At 40.0% G+C, this 19,987-nt stretch overlaps 1 protein-coding gene across 1 annotated transcript; it reads right to left on the reverse strand.

Moving 5' to 3' along the window:
- Nucleotides 1-1,522: 1,522 nt before the first annotated feature.
- On the reverse strand, nt 1,523-7,431 carry CLEC4E (C-type lectin domain family 4 member E; the record flags this gene model as incomplete). Its single annotated transcript, XM_084254580.1, has 6 exons — nt 1,523-1,744; nt 2,764-2,879; nt 3,470-3,621; nt 4,794-4,883; nt 6,473-6,562; nt 7,395-7,431. The coding sequence occupies 6 exons, from the start codon at nt 7,429-7,431 to the stop codon at nt 1,573-1,575; spliced, it is 657 nt and encodes a 218-aa protein (XP_084110706.1). The 3' UTR covers nt 1,523-1,572.
- Between the last annotated feature and the right edge of the window lie 12,556 nt (nt 7,432-19,987).

Consider the following 19,987-nt stretch of genomic DNA (forward strand, 5'->3'; position numbering starts at 1 on the left):
GATTTTCTGAGTTTGAATACAGGTGTGTGATTGTTGTGTGCATTTGCATTTAAAGCTGATACTTTAACTGAAGTAGTGCTAAGTGACTTTAGTTGTGTTTCCCATATTCACTAAATTACAGAGCACAAAATCTAAAAGAACTTGTTCCAATAACTATGTAAAGGCTAATAGACATTTTGGATTAAAGGCATATTGATTTTAAAACCAAAGACTGTTGGGGCTCCCTCATGGCACAGGGGTTAAATTCTCAATGCTGCCAAGCTATCACCAGCCAATGTGGCCTGAGTTTGGCCAGCCCCTGAGGCCTCCTGAGTTTGATCTCCCAGCCAGGGAGCTGACCCACATGGTACAGAATCTCTCTCCTGTCTTTCCAACAGCTCCCCTCAGCAGTACATTTCAGTGGATCTGCCTGTCTGTTCCCCACTCTGTCTCCTCTCATCCTTGATGTCTGGCCTCTACCCCAGTTCTTTAAGGATGAATAAATAAATTAAATCTTAAAAAAACAAACCAAAAAACCCACAGATTGTTACTTATGCCTAAGATAAATACTTTTTATGAAAGCAAATCTTATATCTTTGTCTTCAGTTGAATTTTCCCATTCAAAGATCACAAATTCCAATACATGAATTTTGAGCGTCTCTTCATGATGCTCTTCATAGTGCAAGAAACTTGGTTACAGAAGCCACTAGGTTGTTTAGCTATTATTGAATAAACTTATCAGAATTAGTAGCATATCATGCAATAAGTGGATAGACTTGAGATAGGAAAGTGTCAAGTTGAATGCTTCTTAGAATAATTGACTGTTGGAGTATGGCCCTGTTTGACCAATAGATACAAATTCAGGTGAGATCCCCTAATTTGTCATGGAAGAGTAAACAGAGAATAAAGGGAGCGTGGGCTGAATGAGTCTGTTGGTTAATTCATTAAGTATGTTGGATGAGTTGAAGGTTAGTGTGGACCTTCCTAAGAGGTGCAATAAAGCCTGTTGGGCAGAAAGTCCACACAAGTCTTTGGACTAGGGTTACATTTCATGACTTGAAGCAAGTGTCCTACTCATTCTATAGGAGAATATAGTGAGGATATGTACTTGGGCAGGGTGGAAGCAGTGTGAAAACAGGAAGAGAAGAGAGATTTTTAGAAGCTAAAAAACAGAGAAATTGACAGCCTAAATTCAGGTATTAGTTGAAAGGTACTTGCCATTATTTCTCAGCATTTTGGCTAAGATCAAGTACAAAGGCATTTCCCCCTCCCTCTACTTTGTTGGATTTTGTATTTTTTTTTGTTCCTGTGTTTTCATATAAATACTCCCAAATGAAGTAAATGAATTAAAAGGGGCATTCCTTCCTTTTCACAGTATTTGCTAAAGAATTGCTCTGTAAATTTTGAGAAGTCTTAAGACTTACATAGGGAAAAATCATGAATTATTACATTCAAAGCTACTTATTTTTATTTATATGCTATAAAGCAATGAAACATATGGAGTTCTCATGAAGTGCAATGCACACTTTCCTCCTGTTGGGGCTGTAGCCATAGTCTTGCTTTTATTCCTCTTCATTTATTTGTGCCTTCTCGTCAAAGAGATTTTTCTTGATTCAGAATATTTGCTTGTGGCATTTCACAAATCCGAAACATATTGAAGAAACAGGGCACATCATTCCAATTTTTCCTTGGGTTTGAAGAGTCTCTTATGGTGACGCAGTCCTCAACTGTAGCTAAGTTGTTAGGCTCCCCTGCATCCCAGAAGCTGAAAGAGAGACACATGGGAAATTGGAAATCCTAACCACAATAGGGCAAGTGCCCTAGTACACTAAGCAAACTGCATTTGTGTTTTTTCACTTCCCATAGCACGTAAGTGAAGGAGGTGTTATAATGTCCACATCATTGACAAAGAAAGGGAACCACAGAAAAGTGAAACCACTTGTTTAAGTTATAGTTTGTGAGTCATGAAACAGACTGGATCTTTCAGATTTTCCATTGAAATTTTCTATTTCTATTTTCTCTCTCATGTTCTGAGACCCAGAATGAGAAGTTATGGAAAAGATTCATATCCTGATGGACTTAATTCCTTTGCACTCATACCTTCTATCTTGCTTGGTTTCCTTTTTCTAGAAAGCACTTCTATTAACTTAGGTACATACATCAAAGGTGTTACAATGCTTAAGTGAAGTAACTTTCTAAAGTATCAAAGGATTTGGGCTATACTCTTAGAAATGATTTAAGCCCCCCTGCTCTTTAATTTCCTCAGTTGCTAAGTGAAGATCGATAATACCGATGCAGGAAAATTTAAAAATGATTGAAATACAAAAATTAAAAACTCAAAAATACTGTGCTCTAATGACATAGAGCCATCAAAAGGAGAAAAAGATGACATCACGGAGAGTCCCATGTTCACTCCATTAAGCAGCTACTGTTTTTCTCAAGTCACTATTTTTATCTCATTTACTACAGTTTGAGGGTATAAGACTCTGAATGCCACTCTGTGCCTCTTCTGCATTTCCAATGAGTGAATCTTCAATTCCAATCCCTTCTCATAATCATCTGTTACTTTCCCTTTATTTTTAAGATAGTTCTAGGAAATGAAAGCAGCAGATACTCATACGTCTATTTTCTCATCTACACTTGCTCTTTCCCTTCTTGCTTTGAATATCACCAAGGATGGATCTGAACATATCTCATGAAACAGAAGGATGTTCTGGTAATGCCCCTCAATGATATTAAAAGGATCAGAGTAGGGTTGCAATTCCCCTACAAGATGGAAAGTACCTGAGAAACTGGTTGAGAGGTGTGCCATCTACCCATTTCCATTGACTCTCAACAATCCTGTCTGTCAATCCAATATAAAACTCTTTTCCTTTAGGTTTTGTATGGAAAAGGAATTCCTATAAGATGCACAATAAAAAAAATTATTTCAATTCTGAACAAATGTTGAAGAATTGTTATTATAAATAAAGCAGGGTTTGGTCTAGAAATGACAGATAAATGGGTTTGAAATTATAAGTTCATCAAGGATTATATTCTGATTTCTTTTATTGTGGCAAAACTACACATAACATAAAATTAAACCAACAAACAAAGAATCTTCAACAGAGGATATTCTCTAGAACTCATTCAAAAATTTATCTGTTGTTATTACTAGCAAAATCTACAGTATATACCTAACACAAAACATTATTAATCACTTGTGTCCCCTCTTTCATAAGATGTAGCTAAACTTACTGGTCATCCTGAAATGAACTCCCTACCCTTTCTGCCTGCCTAGTAACAAAGGAATGAAATATTCCTTTTTTTCTTAAGATTTTCTAATGCTGAAAATAAGTTAAAGTTGGTATTCACTTACAGAAATAGTAGGAATAGCATAATACATACATATCATAAATTCATTTAACCAGCAGTCAAACTATACACACGTATGGAGAGGGCTATCGATGCTGTGAAGAGTGTCATATATGGGGGACTGTACTCCAACTACCTGCTCCTCCTGGGTGTTGATAATCACCAGATGAGCTCCCATGTCTGAGCAGTTTTTTACACTTAATGTCCAGGTCAATGTGTTTGTAGAAAAGAAGTAGCAGCTGGAGTGAAAATAGACCCAATTCAGTGGACAGCAATTCTTGACTGAACCTGGGAGAGAAGTGTTTGAGGGTTTCCTGTGTGAACTGAGTAAGAAACAGAACTACAATGATGTAAGGAAAAAAATAAGATTAAAAAATTCTTTTAAATAAAATATAAAAATTTTACTTGTTTTTACTGAAGTACCATTGTTTACATTCTTGCTAGTATTTTGAAAGTATAGGGTTCCCTTCTGAGGTGTAGTCACCATAGCTCTCCACTACTGAAGCACCCATTGTCCTTCACCTAGTCCATTGGGATCTCTCCACCCCTAACCCCACCCCCAATATTACTACTCCCTTCCCCCTCTGAAAACCATAGATCTTTGGTCATCTTTCAAAAGTTGGATTTAAAGTTTCTCTTTGGATCTTTGATGAAACCCATCACTTACTGTCAGAGATTAGACACCCTTGTTCATGTTCCACATCTTACCAAGACTTTAGATAATTCCTATGTCAATGAACACAAACAGCAATTTTCTTGTTTTTGAGATGAAATTATCCTCTCCAAATGCCAGTACCAGTAAATTAAAACATATACTATCTCAGATATGTTCTTGAGATAGAACCTTTTATCTGTTCTTAGACAGCAAAAGTCAGAGAAGTTATGTACTATATCTGAGCACCATTTCTTATGTTGCCAAACAATGAACCCTCAAAAAAAAAAATCTCCAAATGGGTTGTATAATGAGTGAAATTTCTTAGAATTATAGAATGTAAGCCTTCAAGCTTATTAAAAATAAATAATTCAATTTGTCTCAATTTAATGGTGAGGAAATTATAGCTCAGAGAAGGAAATCCCTTTTCTAGTGTCATTCAGAATTTTGATAAGACTTGGAACAGTACTATATGTAAAACTTCATTTTGGAAGCAGGTGATGAATTGGATGGGATGCATTCCTGCGGACATTATCCTTCTACTTCTATATTAACTGTTAGGGCATATACATCAAATATATTCCAAAAGTTTGTTATAATGTTCCCCAAATTTTCTGCACCAATGCTAACTGCTTTCCCAAAGTTCTATTCCTATCTTCTCACCATCACCTCATCATTCTCTCACAGAATAAGCAAGAGTTTGCATTTGAAAACAGGCCCTAATTCAATTACTTATCCCAAAATTGATCTAGAAACTAGAAAATGCTGATATGTAAATGTGGAGGTTCAAATGTGAGGATTCTTGTACCTGACCCATCATTGTAGCAGGAGAGTCCCATCAAGTCATCACGTGGCTGGAATTCTTTCTCATTGCAACATTGAAAGATGTGATATGTCACTGGAAGGAAAGGGGCACATGTAATGTTGATTACTCTTGCTAAAATAAATTTTATCTTTTTGTATTCAAAACAGAAGTGCCCATAGCTGTGATGATATTCTATTACTATGTAATTTTCCTTCAGGAAGAGGTGAGGGGGTGGGAATTCACTTATGGTTTGTCTGACTTATGAGGATGAATGTACTTTATTTCAGGCCCTGAAGGCCCAGAGAAAACAAATATGTTTGTGTATCTCTCATGCAAAATCTTACCCTCTCTATTCTTTCCAGAAAGTGATTTCTCATGTCTCTGACTATGACTGTTATCAAACCAGCACCCCAGAGACCAAAAAAGCGGGGATTGTTATGGCAGTTCACTGTCTGATGTATTCCCAACAAGCAGTTAAATGTGCTTGATGATTTACCTTAAACAATGTCTCACCCTGTCTTGCTGACCAGATCCCAACCACCTCTCTCTGGCTCAACCACCTGGATAACAAACACCAGAACAACCTAGAGCTGGGCAGACCTGATCCTGAGTGACTGCAAGTAGCCAAAACCTCATTAAAATCCTAAACTCTCCTCTGAGGGAGGAGCCTCAGCGCCAAACCGCCAGGTAAACTGAAGCATGTTCTGTCTCCAGGGCCTGGGCAGAGATCCTCAGCTGCCCGGTACTCAGCATCCAATCACCCAGGACTTCCTCTTTCTACTTCTGGGCTTTCCCTTTGAGGAAACCCTTGAAATCAGGATGAGGTTTTGGGGCTGATGGAAATGTTCTTTGTCAAGTTTATGGTGGTGGTTATACGACTATATACATCTGTTCAAACTCATCAAACTGTACTTAAAGGAGCAATTTTTTATTTTTATATATTATTCAATAATTGACTTTAAAATAAAGAGTTTGAGGCTGAACTATTAAAAAAGTGAAATCAGAGAACAATAGGAAGACTGAAGAAGGGATGAAGCTCACACTGGGGCAGTGGTTGCTTGATAAGAGGCACAGGGTTTAAGAATCTTATTCTTGAAAGTCAGGCTGACTTGAGCTTGAGTATTGACCAGCTGTGTGATCTTAGGCAAGTGCTTGAACCACTGTAATACTGTTTGTTCACCTATAAAATGGGGATAAGAATACTATCAATCTATGATGCCTTGTAAAAAAAATTAAAATATTTTGAATTCTCTATTCAGGGAGGCAATCCTTGGAGATATCACCCTGCCACCTTACTTGTCACAAGTAATAAAACTTCTCTTTCCTCCATAAACTTGGATCTGGTCTATTGGCTGAAACCCCCCAAGATGTGAACCCCTTCATTCAGTAACTGCATCTCACAGAGGGGATTACAGTAATGATCAGGGAACAGAAAGAAGGGCTCAAGGCCACCAAGGAGTTGAAGAATATCTGTCATGAAAATTGAGTCAGGGGTCACTGAAATTTGGTAACAGTTCTGTGCTAATTGGGGTTTCTGGCTTAAAGAATAACCCAGGTGGAAAGCAGGGAAGGGAAGAGTAGAATAGAAATAGCTTTTGCAGGAGAAGAGAATCCACAGGCAGCAAGGAAGAATTTACTTCTGATACTCACTGGAGAGACTGAACTTGACCTTCAGAACTTACCAACACATCTGGTGATAAAACAGGCACTGAGTAGTAGTATGGCAGCCCCGGAAACAGTCCACAAGAACATTTGGGAGGAGAATAGTCTTTCTGTAGAAAGACAGAAACATAGTCAATCTTCCCTAAACAAGATACAAAAGATACATATGAGATTTTTATTCACCATTACTGATTTCCTTCCACCAGCATTATGTGTGTTGAGTAATTCTCAAGCTTCAGCATGCATCACAATCATTTGGGGGATTTGTGAAAACACAGAGCCCCAGAGTTGACAATTTAGTAGAGGTGGTATGGATGCAAGTTCTCGAGAGCTGCTGGCGCTACTGGCTTGGAGGCCACACTTTCAGTTCTTACTAATTTTAATACTGATTCATGAACTTGGACAGAAGTGTGATTTTTTTTTTCTTCAGCTTTCACAGATTTTCTCTCTCTCTCTCCTCTCTCCTTCCCTCTCTCTCTCTCTCTTTCTCTCTCTCTCTCTCCCTTCCCCCCCCTTTCTCCTCATTCTGTTTTTCTTGTCTCTGTTCAGCTCTTCTCTTTTCTGTGTCTCATTTTTCCAAGCCCTTTGTAAGTCATTAAGCTAACACTTGCAACTATCTAGTAGTTTCTCTCCTCCTTCCTCCAACGCACATTTTAAAGATAAGGAAAATGGGTTCCCCTGAAGTGCAGTGGTTTGTCCAGTGGGACCCAGTGACTTGTAGGAAGAGGAGAAACAGCAGTAAATTTTCAGTTCGTTAACTCTCCCAAACTGAAGTCTTCTTTTTTTTTTTTTATTTTCTTCTTTTTCATTTTCTCTCCCTGTCTCTCTGCCTGTTATTTTACTTTACTGAAAACTTTCCTATTGTTCTGTCATGCAACACATGTATTAATCCTGCAAAAAAAAAAAAAAGAAATCTATGAAAGAAAAGAGACAAGATTTTACCTGTGCATTGCGATGGAGATGATTTGCATGAATTCATTCTTTCTCTTCCTTTCTCTTCTTCCACCCTCTGTCTCTCCCACCTCAGTTTGAGTCCTGGAGTATTTTGTTAGTAAGATTTAAGGAGAGTGAGACTTGAAGGATGAAAGCTTTATCTTCATTTTAGGAAGCTCAACCCTAAATATATAAGAATATTAAGTGTTCCGTGGCTGTCTGTGTACTTAAGTCAGGATTTCCTCTCTTGCACAAGCAGGACAAGGGAGTTATAGGGCAACAAAGTGAGTCCACATACTAGCACAAGCAGTGAATGGGGAAATGATGAAAGAAGAGGAACAAATTGTGAGGAAATATGAGGGGCTTAAAAATAATTGTCTTATTTGGCAGGTACAATTTCTCTGCTTCCTTCCAGGCCTAATTCATCCCTCATTTATTCCTTGACCCTGGCGGAACCCTCCCCTCCAGTCAGAACCATCATCACTCATTGGTTAACAGAAAAGGAAACCAGCTTTAAGCCCTTACAGCACTTGGCACAGAGCTGGGCACCCTGTTCACATGTTTTACCTTAGCCGTGTGAATTGCTTTTAATCTTTTGCTTCTCTTCCTACATCATTTGCAGCTCTTGAACATTCTACTACTGCATATTTATTTAGCTTTAAAAAAAAAAGATTTATTTATTTACCATAGGTGAACTGAGGGTGGGGGGTAGGCCAGAGGTTTGTGTGGGGGGTGTCAGTAAAAGGATTCACCAGAGAGAGTGTGGAATAGAACAGATGGATTTACAGAAATACACTGTTGAACAGAGCAGTGGGCAAGACAGGAGGGGTCTGCTGCGTCATATGTGGGTTAGCTCCCTGGCCAGGGATCGAATTCAGGCCATGCTGGTGATAGCACTGAGACTTAACCCCTAGCCCACCAGGGAGGCCCACCACTGTATTTATATCCCTTTCATTAGAGCATTGATCACTTGTCTGTTTCACAGGTCCACCTCAGCCTCATGTGCTATGATTACTTTGAGACTCAGCTCAATTCCTTACATCATAACACAACTTCCGAAGACTTAGAGACTCAGGAGGCAGCGCAATTCTACTGTTGTGAATTATTTGGGGATTTGGTTTTATACTGTAGCTCACATTTGAATTTGAAGGTCAGAAATCATTTAAATTAGACATTGGACTATAAGTGCTTCTCTGGAAATTAGCTAGATATAACAATATACCATCTCTTCCTTAGAGATACTTAACATAACTGGTCTCAGTTGATTTAAGTTCACAAGTATGAGGGGGAATTAGTAATTATGTGTGTGTCCTTTTGGGGTGTGGGTACTCACATAGCCACTGACTCACTGCCTTTCCATGTCTTAGAAAAAATTCCTTGTTCTAAAAGGGACTTTTTTTGTTGCAATGTATTGGTCAATTTCTCCTTCAGTCTTCGTTTTGCTCTTGAATAGATTTGTTAAAGAATGTTTTGAAATTATACATATATATAGTAAAATAAACCCATTTTTTAAATGTGTATTATTGATACATGAATTTTTACCGGTAAAAAGGAAGAAATTATGTGGTGGATGAGTATTGAATTATTAAATAGTAAATTGTAATAACTACAGTCACATTTTTAATAATTACTCTCACTTAGCCATAATACTAACAATTATACATTAATAACTTTATGAATATGCAATCTATCAGCTATTGAATATTAATATTTTACCAGACAAAATATATATATTTTTTTAAGTCTTTGCTTTACCACTTCCCCAAATTTTGAAAGTCATATTTTTGTGGGTAACCGATGAGACATATGTAAAAGACCTCCCAGCTATTCTTTTTTTTAATTTTTAATTTTTTAACCTTCATTTTTAAATTTTTTTATTTTTTATATCTAATTTTTTTTATTTTTATATTCCCCATACAATTGCAACCCCCCCATTTTGACCCCAATCCCTCCCCTCCCACCCCCACCCCCCAAAAAGTGTCTCTGGTTCATAGTTTTTTGTTGATTTTGATTTTTACTTTCTTATAGTTATTCTTTTTCCTGGTCCCTTATTTAAGTTTTCTAGATTCCTGCTATGAGTGAGACCATCCGGTATTTTTCTTTTTCTTTTTGGCTTATTTCGCTGAGCATGATCCCTTCCAGCACCATCCATGTTGCTGCAAATGGCATGTGTTTATCTTTTTTGAATGCTGAGTAATATTCCATGGTATATATGTACCACATCTTCTTGATCCAGTCATCTAATTTTGGGCATTTGGGCTGTTTCCAAAGCTTAGCTATTGTAAACAGTGCTGCTATAAACATAGGGGTGCAGGTGTTCTTTGGAATTGATGTTTCTGTGTCCTTTGGGTAAATACCTAGGAGTGGAATTGCTGGATCATATGGAAGCTCTATGTTTAGTAGGTCCAGAAATCTCCACACAGCTCTCCACAGTGGTTGGACCAGTTTGCACTCCCAACAACAGTGCAGAAGAGTTCCTTTTTCTCCACACCCTCGCCAACATTTGTTGTTGCTAGTTTTTTTAACATGTGCCATTCTCCCTGGTGTAAGATGGTATCTCATGGTAGTTTTGATTGCATTTCCCTGATTACAAGTGATGTTGAACATTTTTTCATATGCCTGTTGGCCATTTGCATTTCCTCTTCAGAGAAGTTTCTTTTTAGCTCTTCTGCCCATTTTTTGACTGGATTATTTTCTTTGTTTTTGTTGAGTCTCATCAGCTCTTTGCAGATTTTTGTGATCAGTCCTTTATCATTAGTGTTGTGTGCAAAAATGTTCTCCCAGTTGGTGGGGTTTCTCTTTGTTTTTGTTATTGTCTCTTTTGCTGTGCAGAAGCCCTTTAATTTGGTGTAGTCCCAGCTGTTTATCTTTGCCTTCACTATCACTGCTTTGGGTGATGTGTCTGTAAAGATATCTTTGATGTGCATATCATGTAGTGTTTTGCCTATATTTCCTTCTATGCATTTTATGGTTTCAGGTCTTATGTCTAGTTCTTTAATCCATTTTGAGTTGGTTTTTGTGTATGGTGTGAGGTAGTAGTCAAGCTTCATTCTTTTGCATGTAGCGACCCAGTTTTCCCAGAACCATTTATTGAACAAACTTTCTTTGCTCCAATTCATAGTCTTTGCTCCTTTGTCAAAGATTAGTTGACCATAAATCTGTGGGTTTACTTCTGGATTTTCTATTCGATTCCATTGGTCTGTGTGTCTGTTCTTGTTCCAATACCATGCAGTTTTGATGATTATGGCTTTGTAGTATAGTTTGAAGCCTGGGAGTGTGATGCCTCCATTCCCTTCTTTTTTTTTCAGGAGAGCTTTGGCTATTCGGGGTTTTTAGTGATTCCATATGAATTTCATCAATAATTGTTCTATTTCTTTGAAGAATGACATTGAAATTTTGATTGGAATAGCATTGAATCTGTACATTGCTTTTGGTAGGATGGCCATTTTAATCATGTTTATTCTTCCAATCCATGAGCAGGCAATGTCTTTCCATTTCTTTGTGTCTTCTTCTATTTCTTTTAACAGTGTTTTATATAGTTTTCTTTGTATAGGTCCTTTACCTCTTTTGTTAGATTTATTCCCAAGTATTTGATTTTTTTTGTTTCAATAATAAAAGGGATTTTTTTTTATTTCTTCTTCTTCAGATTTATTGTTTGTGTATAGGAAGGCTACTGACTTTTGCGTGTTGATTTTGTATCCTGCCACTTTACTGATGAGTTGAATTAGTTTTTCTGTGGAGTTTTTGGGGCTCTCTATGTATATTATCATATCATCTGCAAATAGTGATAGTTTGACTTCTTCTTTTCCTATTTGGATTCCTTGGATGTCTTTCTCTTGTCTTATTGCTCTGGCTAGGACTTCCAGTATTATATTGAAAAGCAGTGGTGAGAGTGGACATCCTTGTCTTGTTCCAGATCTTAATGGAAATGCTTTCAGCTTTTCACCATTGAGAATGATACTGGCTGTTGGCTTGTCATATATGGCCTTTATGATATTGAGGTATGTTCCTTATATCCCAAGAACTTCAAGGGCCTTTATCATGAATGGGTGTTGCACTTTGTCGAAAGCTTTCTCAGCATCTATTGATATTATCATATGGTTTTTATACCTCCCAGCTATTCTTAGTACACATTACTAACCTTGCCCACACTCAATGATTCTTTATGTACACTAGGAGACATTTTCTAAGCTCATATAAATATATTTTGTCTGTAATACATTATTTATTTTCATGCAGGTAAGTTCATACCATACGTACGTCTATGTTTTGAATATTAACTTCACAACATATATTCATCAATGTATTTGGACATCTAGATTCTTTTTTTTTCCCCAGAAAAATTTATTATTATCCAGGCATCTGCATTTGGCAAGGGGTTAGGAGACTAAAGAGGTTCACCAAAATATCTGAAAAAAGCAACTAATTTCAAAGGAATATACAGTAAGTTTCAGGAACCACAAAATAAAGAAGCACACAGATGTATTATGTAACTAATGGTTAAATTGGGTGATTCAAGCTTTAAATGCTATGAAAGGTCAGAGCAATCACTGCCAGCCAGTATGGGGTGAAATTTGAATATACATTGGCCTGAGCTTCCACTTGAGAGAATTATTAACTGCCTAACCAATATCTTTTTTATGTTTTTAGTTTTTTTAAGTATCTCATATTTAATTATTTTTTACATCATTGTTCATTTAAAAATAATATTTGCTGTCCCCCACCCCCTCAGGTGTAGTCCCCATAGAGTTTCCTACACCAGTGTACCCATGCACCATCACCACAGTCCACTGTGCTCCTCCCTCTCTCCCTCTGATCCCTCCACCTTCTCCTCCCCTGCAGTACGTCTCTGATTTATAATTGTCCATTTTGCTTTGTTGTGTTTTGTACTGTTATTATTTTTCTACACTGATGTCATATTTGGTTCCCCTATATTCCTGCTATAAGTGAAACCATCCAATATTTTTCTTTTTCCCTGTGGTTTATTTTACTGAGCATAATTCCTTCTAGTTCCATCCCCATTGCTGCAAATGGCATGAGTTTAACTTTTTTGATTGCTGAATAATATTCCATTGTGTATATATGCCACATCTTCTTGATCCAGTCATCTATTTTTGGACATTTGGGTTGTTTCCAGGTTTTACCTATTGTAAATAGTGTTGCAATAAACACATTTGTACAGGTGTTTTTTTTTTTTTAAGATTTATTTTTATTTATTTATACAAGCATGGAGTGCAGCCAGAAGCGTGGGAGGGTGAGAGAATTCACCAGAGCCAGAGCGGGGAGCAGAGCAGGCAGAAGAACCAAAGTACACTGCTGAGGGGAGCAGCGGGTGGCAGGAAAGGTCTGCGTGCCTTGTGGGACCCTTCCCTGGGGGCCGGGGAGCAGCCGGGGATCGAACCGGCACTGCAGAGGCTGCGGGCAGCTTCACAACCCAGCACTCAACCGCTGCGCCACCAAGGAGGCCCACAGGTGTTCTTTTGAATCAATGTTTTTGTGTCCTTTGGGTAGATCCCTAGGAGTGGAATTGCCACGTTGTATGGTAGCTCCATTTTTAGTAGACTGAGGAACCTCCGGGCAGCATTCCATAGTGGTTGGACCAGTTTGCGCTCCCACCAGCAATGTAGGAGAGTACCTTTTTCACTACATCCTCACCATTTGTTGTTGCTTGTTTTTTGATATGTGCCATTCAATGTGGCTTTAATTTGCATTTCCCTGATTGTAAGGGATGTTGAACATTTTTTCATATGCCAGTTTGGCCATCTAGATTCTTAATTCTATTTAAGTTTTCCATAATTTATAAACCAGGTACTTGAAGGACATTTAACTCATTTTTAGTTTTCAGGAAAGATTACTCTTTATGGTATACGGTTTTGACAAATATAGAGTCATCTCACCACTAAAGCAATCAACATCTGCGGCACTTGTATGATCTGTCCCCTACTTCTCTGCACATTTTATTTATTTATTTATTTTTTTTTTTTTTTTTAAGATTTATTTTTTATTTATTTATTTATTTATACAAGCACTGGGTACAGTCAGAAGCACGGGAGGGTGAGAGAATTCACCAGAGCCAGAGCGGGGAGCAGAGCAGGCAGAAGGACCGAAGTACACTGCTGAGGGGAGCAGCGGGCAGCAGGAGAGGTCTGCGCGCCATGTGGGACCCTCCTCCGGTGGCCAGGGAGCAGCCGGGGATCGAACCGGCACTGCAGAGGCTGCGGGCAGCTTCGCAACCCAGCGCTCAACCACTGCGCCACCGGGGAGGCCCATGCACATTTTATTTAAATGCTCACCCACTCCCTACCCTTAGCACTCTTGCCTTTTTCCTGCTTTCAGAGATGTCATCCCAAATGGCAACATACTGTATGAAACCTTTTGATTCTGGCTTCTTTCATTAAGCTTTTTACATGTATCCTTGCTATTTTGTGACTCAATAGCTATTAATTTAGATTGCTGAGTAGCATTGCATTGTATGACTGTGGTACTCTGTGCTTAACCATTCATGAGTTAAAGAATATTTCAGTTGTTTCCAGATTATGGTAGTTAGGGACAAAACTGCTCTAAATGTTTACAGACAGTTGTGTTGGGGACAAAGTCTTTCATTTTCCTGCACTAAGTATCTTGGTGTGAGATTTCTGGATCATATGCTGAATATATATTCAATTATGTAAGACTGTCAAAATTCTTTTCAAAGTGGTTGTATTGTTTGCATCCCTATTAGCCAGTGGATATGGTTTCATCCTCAAGATGTTTAGTCACCAAAGTTCTTGGAGATCACAGGCATTTAATAGATGGAAGTATTGTGTGGCTTCATTTGCATTTTCCTGATGCTGAGGGTGATTTCCTGTGCTTATTTGTCACACATAGCTCTAATTTGGTTAAATTTACACTTGCCTTCTTTCCGCCATTTTAATAATTAAGTTGTTTATTCTCCAATTATTGAATTTTTATATTTCTTTAGATAGTCTGGGTTAAAGGAGATTTGCAAATATTTTCTTGTCTGTAACTTATATTATCAATCTGTGCTTTTGAGATATTACGTGTGAGTACTGAGTCCTATTGAAATTTTCTGAAAGATGTTGATTGGCTTTGTTTATTATTAAGCAAATAATAATCCCAATTAGATTCAGACCCTAAGTTCTGTGGAGTATATGGGTATTCTTTGTGCTGTCTATGCAGCCTTTATGTAAATCTAAAATGATTCTAAAATGAAAAGATCAAAGGAAAATAACAAGGAATAAAAACTGAAAAGTGGGGCCTCCCTGGTAGCGCAAAGAATTAAGGAGTTAAGTCTCAGCTCTATCACACTATCACAGCTGTGGACTGAGTTCAGTCCCCATCCAGGGAGCTGACCCACATGGCTCAGCAGACCTCTCCTTTCATTTTCCTGCCTGCTGCTCCTGTCAGCAGTGTATTTTAGTCATTCTGCCTGTTCTGCTCCCCACTGTCTCTGGAGGTGAGAGGTCACCTCCCCCATATCCCCCCCCCCAGACTAAGCCCCAACTCTTGTATACATAAATAAAATAAACCTCTTTTAAAAAATTGAAAAGATTATGGTCATGAGTTTCCAAGTTTGGGGACACACCAGCTTACTGTTTCAGATTCTTTTGACCAAACTCTTTTCTCAAGACCTTTAAGGGGCTTGCATCACTTCTGCCTCTGTGGCAGTGCAGTGGTGCCTCTGGGACAGGACTGGGTAATGCCAGGAAGAAATGAGAATGAGAAGGAAAAGAAAACAGGAATGCTCCTCACTATTTTCTGGATAATGGGGAATGCTCTTTCTATACTTCAACAGGAAAAAAAGACTGGTTTTCTTCAGGATTTCTTTTTGGGGGGAGTCTATTCTGCACTCCCACAATATGCTTTTCCTTCCTTCGCAGTTGAAGATTAAGGGGAAAAAAGAGGAAACTCATAAGTGTATTTCCATTTTTCACCTTTGCTTTCTTTCTTCAATTTGTCTGTTTAATTTTCAATGTTACTGTTGAATTTTGCTACTGTTGAATTCAATGCAAATGTTTAATTTTCATTGTTCCTTATGGTCAGATAAGAGGGTTAGTTTGATTTCAGTCTACTTAAATTCATTAAGACTTGAATATTTTGTCCCCTTTTGAGAATAATAGTGTTCTGCTGTTAGCAGCATTTGTTCCGTAGTTTATCCGAGTCTCCTATTTCCTTATAGACTTTTTTTTGGTTTGGCTGAATGTAGAGTAAATGAAGAATGCTCAGGCTTTTGTGCCTTGGCCTCTGTGGCTATCACCTGCAGCCCCAAATGCAGGAGGTGCTTGGGAGCATGGGCTGGGGCACGCATGCCTGATGGTGGGCATGGTGTGGTGTGGGCATGCGTAAGTGGGCACACCTGAGCTTGGAGGGTGACCATATAAGGGTAGCGTCACAAAGAGTAAAGAGTAAAGAGAGCCCAAAGAGTGAAGATTTGTGGGGGTTTGGGAGGCAGGAGGCTCCCTGAGTCCCTGGCCCCCTGCCTGCCCTGCATCTGGTTGTCACACTACACCTGGCATAGAAAGATAAGTAAAAGCCTGAAAAGGCCACTGAGGGCTTGAGGATTCTCCTTTACCCGTCTGCCTGGATCCATAGAGAACCTGCCCCGTGCCTTGTGGGCGCTGCCCTGATCTAACCATTGTTGACATAGGGGATTAAAATCCTTGCTATTACTGTTTTGCCATCTATTCCTCCCTTCAGTTTTGTGAATATTACACTCAGGTAAAATGTGGATCAAAGCTTAGGGAAAGCCCTGAGGAGAACAGAAATGCTGGCCAGCTGATTCCTCTAACACATGTAAATAGATAAACCTGGCCTTCTGAGAGAGGGGCAGTCTCTATGGAAAAGAGTTGCTTTTGAATTATAGATTCATAACTTTCAAACATTGTCATCTCTTTCCCAGTATTGCTTACAAATTACTAAACTGTATTTCCCAGTTGTAAAATACATCCACTGCTAGATGTGCATGAAAAGATGAGGTTTAAACCAAAGAATGTCAGAAAATGGTCTAATTGAAAGGTCCTGGGGTGAGCTCAGAATGACACTCTCTGGGAGATGTAGTTTTCACTTTTGTTTTTTTTTTTTTGGGGGGGGGCAATAACATTCTCTTGTACAAGGCATTTCTAAATATCCAGTAATAAATCAATCCTTCATCTAAGGCTTTAAAGCTACAAGGTCAAGAGGACTAGGGAGGAAACGTGTTGGGCTTCTCCCTGTCAGTCTCTCCTTAATCAGCTCATCATTTGAGCGTGTTTATGGGCAGGCTCCTCAGACTTGGTTTCTGGAGCTTAATTTGGAGTTTGCAGTGGTGGAAACATCCCTGCTGAGGGAAGGCAACCATGACCAAACTCTAGAGGCACAGGAAACAACTGCTGCTCAGAAATTTTCATCAGGTAAATGTTCATTTTAGAAAAGAAATTATACTTCCTTCCATGTTCTATAGCTTGAGAGGGATTATGTTTGCACAAAATAGTGAAGACAGTTGTAAGGGCAGGACATGGGCACAGTGCAGGTTTTCTGATCCCATGCAGACCAGGTAAAGGAGGAGTCAGAGTCCTCAGTAGTTTTGCAGGTTTTTTATTTGGGGTTCACCAGGCATATGGCAGGCAGGGGTGCTGGCTGGGGGGCTGGGAGGCTGACAGGCCTCCCAGCCCCCAGCAAGTCTTCACTCTATCTGGGCTCTCTGGAGTTGGTTCTGCTGCTTCTCAGCTTCTCTTTCAGCTTCGGCTTCAGCTTCTACTGCTGCTACTGCTGCTGTTGCTGCTACTGCTGCTGCTGGCGTCCCCCCGTGACGCCGCCCTTAAAAAGCAGTCTTAGCTCAGCTGAATCCCATCTACCTATGCCCACACCCTATTCCAGGTGCCCACCATCAGGCATGCATTCAGGACAAGGATCCATCATCTATCCTGATGGCGGAAGGGCAGAAAAGCCTGACATTTTCTTTACCCTACAGTCCACCCCCTCAGGGTTTTCTGCCATATAGTCTATATATATACAATTTTCTTATCAAACAAACAATGCAGCCATGGCCCACAAAAGCAAATACATCACAACAAAATACAACAGAACACAAATAGGTCCAGGCAGGGCCCCAACCAAGTGCAAAAGACAATTATTGGTACCAGCAGATAAGCCACCAAATCTGCTGCCGAAGGCACTGCTCATACGAGGGAGGGGAATCACTCACGGCATCTACTATATCACACCAGGAGCCGTCAGGCTTCCTGGCCTTCTCTGGCTGTAGTCTCGGCTACAAGGCACACACAGCATCCGCCCCCAGGATGCACTAGCTCTGGGATTGGCAATTTTATTCTGTTGGGGGTAATCACCAACCCTCAGGGTTTCTGTCTACAGTCGCTCCAACACTCGGCCTTCCATAGCCACCCATGCGACTTGCAGACCCCTGCACTCAAGCCAACCCACTGCACAAGCACATGGGTTGGGGATCAAAACTCTACATTTGGCTTGGGCTCCACCCCAAGCCACGTTCCCCACCCATCCCCCAAGGACAGGTTCCTCAGCTCCTCACCCTCACTCAAGAATGAGCAGGGCATCACCCACAGGTGATTTTACGAGACACACAGTTCTTCAGCATACCCAGGCTGCTTAACAGACACTCAGGGCTTCTCAACTTATCATCAGTACCAGCTTTTGCTTTCTTAGTTGTCTTTTCTCCTCCACCTGGCTGCTGGGCATGCACAGGCTGCTTTTGGCCATCTAGGCCCACTGGCCACCCCCAGATTCTCAAAAAAAAAAAAAAAAAAACATAACCTGCCAAGGTCCTCCGCCTTCTGGCGGGATTGTCAGTCCAAGTTTATCAGTCCATGTCCATTGGCCTCTCCCTGTGTCAGCAGCGGCCTGCTGCCTCAGGGGTCATTGGCTGGTCCTTTCCGGTGTCGTTGGCTGGTCCTCTCGGGCGTCTCCTCCATGCGAGGTCTCGTCCCACAACTCCCGGACCGTATCCATCTTCTGTGCCGCCATGGCACCTCCAGCGTCATCACAGGCAAACACAGTCTGTTCTCCTTAGCCCCTCCAGGTCTTCGGAGGGCTCCAATACCCATCTGCATGGATCCTGCCGACTTACGCCAATTGTAGGGTCAGGACTGGCCACAGTGCAGGTTTTCTGATCCCATGCAGACCAGGTAAAGGAGGAGTCAGAGTCCTCAGTAGTTTTGCAGGTTTTTTATTTGGGGTTCACCAGGCATATGGCAGGCAGGGGTGCTGGCTGGGGGGCTGGGAGGCTTAGCTTAGCTGGGGCCTGTCAGCCTCCCAGCCCCCAGCAAGTCTTCACTCTATCTGGGCTCTCTGGAGTTGGTTCTGCTGCTTCTCGGCTTCTCTTTCAGCTTCAGCTTCAGCTTCAGCTTCAGCTTCTACTGCTGCTACTGCTGCTACTGCTGCTACTGCTGCTACTGCTGCTACTGCTGCTACTGCTGCTACTGCTGCTACTGCTGCTACTGCTGCTACTGCTGCTACTGCTGCTGTTGCTGCTACTGCTGCTGCTGGCGTCCCCCCGTGACGCCGCCCTTAAAAAGCACAGTCTTAGCTCAGCTGAATCCCATCTACCTATGCCCACACCCTATTCCAGGTGCCCACCATCAGGCATGCATTCAGGACAAGGATCCATCATCTATCCTGATGGCAGAAGGGCAGAAAAGCCTGACATTTTCTTTACCCTACAACAGTACAATCATAAGCCTGACATTGAATTCAAGCTATCCTCAATCATCAGCTATCTTTTTTTTCTTTCCCTAACAAAATACATTTCTAACTACAATTAAGATATGGTTAATTAGGATGTGGCTCACCATTTTGGTTGTGTTGAACTGACTTGCTTTTATTTGGCTATAAAATTAGCAAAAAAGAGAGCAGAATATCCCATTGAAATATGCTGAGATGTGAATAAACTGAAGTTTATTTACAGTTTATATCCTGATGAGAATGGAAAAGACTGTGTTGAACAACTTTTGTTGGAAATTTTCTACAACTATGCTATTCGTTCATTCACCAAAAAGTACTACTTATGGTGAGAAGCTTAGCTGGCAACACTGGAAAACCAGGACAAGCATGTCAGTGTAAGGTCATTCTTTCTAGAGCACATCTCCCTGTGTTGAGGTGCACATCATTAGAGATTCAAGTTTCTGAAATGTTTGGAATTGACAAAAAGAATAGAAAGTTTTCAGAAACATTTCCAAATGTATGGCAGCGATGCGACCTTCTGGTAGGAACTTAACCAAGTATTTAAGTGAATACTCACCCAATATATGTTTGAAACCAAATGTTCACAAATTGAAATGGATTTTAAGAGGAGAGACTGTGTGTTAAGTAATTCACCATTAATGCAGAATAACTCAGTACCCAACCCTCTTTAAAATGATCTAAATGTATCATTTGTTATTGTATTATAAAGTATAAATGATGCCCATTATGTGTTAAAAAGAATTTTCATTATATAAATTACCATCTTGTTTTTGAAAAATCAAACCATCTGGAGCTTCCTGGATGTGCTTTCCCAAGCACTTCTGCCCCCTGTAGTTATTGAGAGGGAAACACTCTCCAGAGTGTTTTTTTTTTTTTATCTGTGTATTCATCGCCATCTTGCATTGTTT

The sequence above is a fragment of the Talpa europaea genome (assembly GCF_964194135.1).
Source record: "Talpa europaea genome assembly, chromosome: 15".
Classification (NCBI taxonomy): domain Eukaryota; kingdom Metazoa; phylum Chordata; class Mammalia; order Eulipotyphla; family Talpidae; genus Talpa; species Talpa europaea.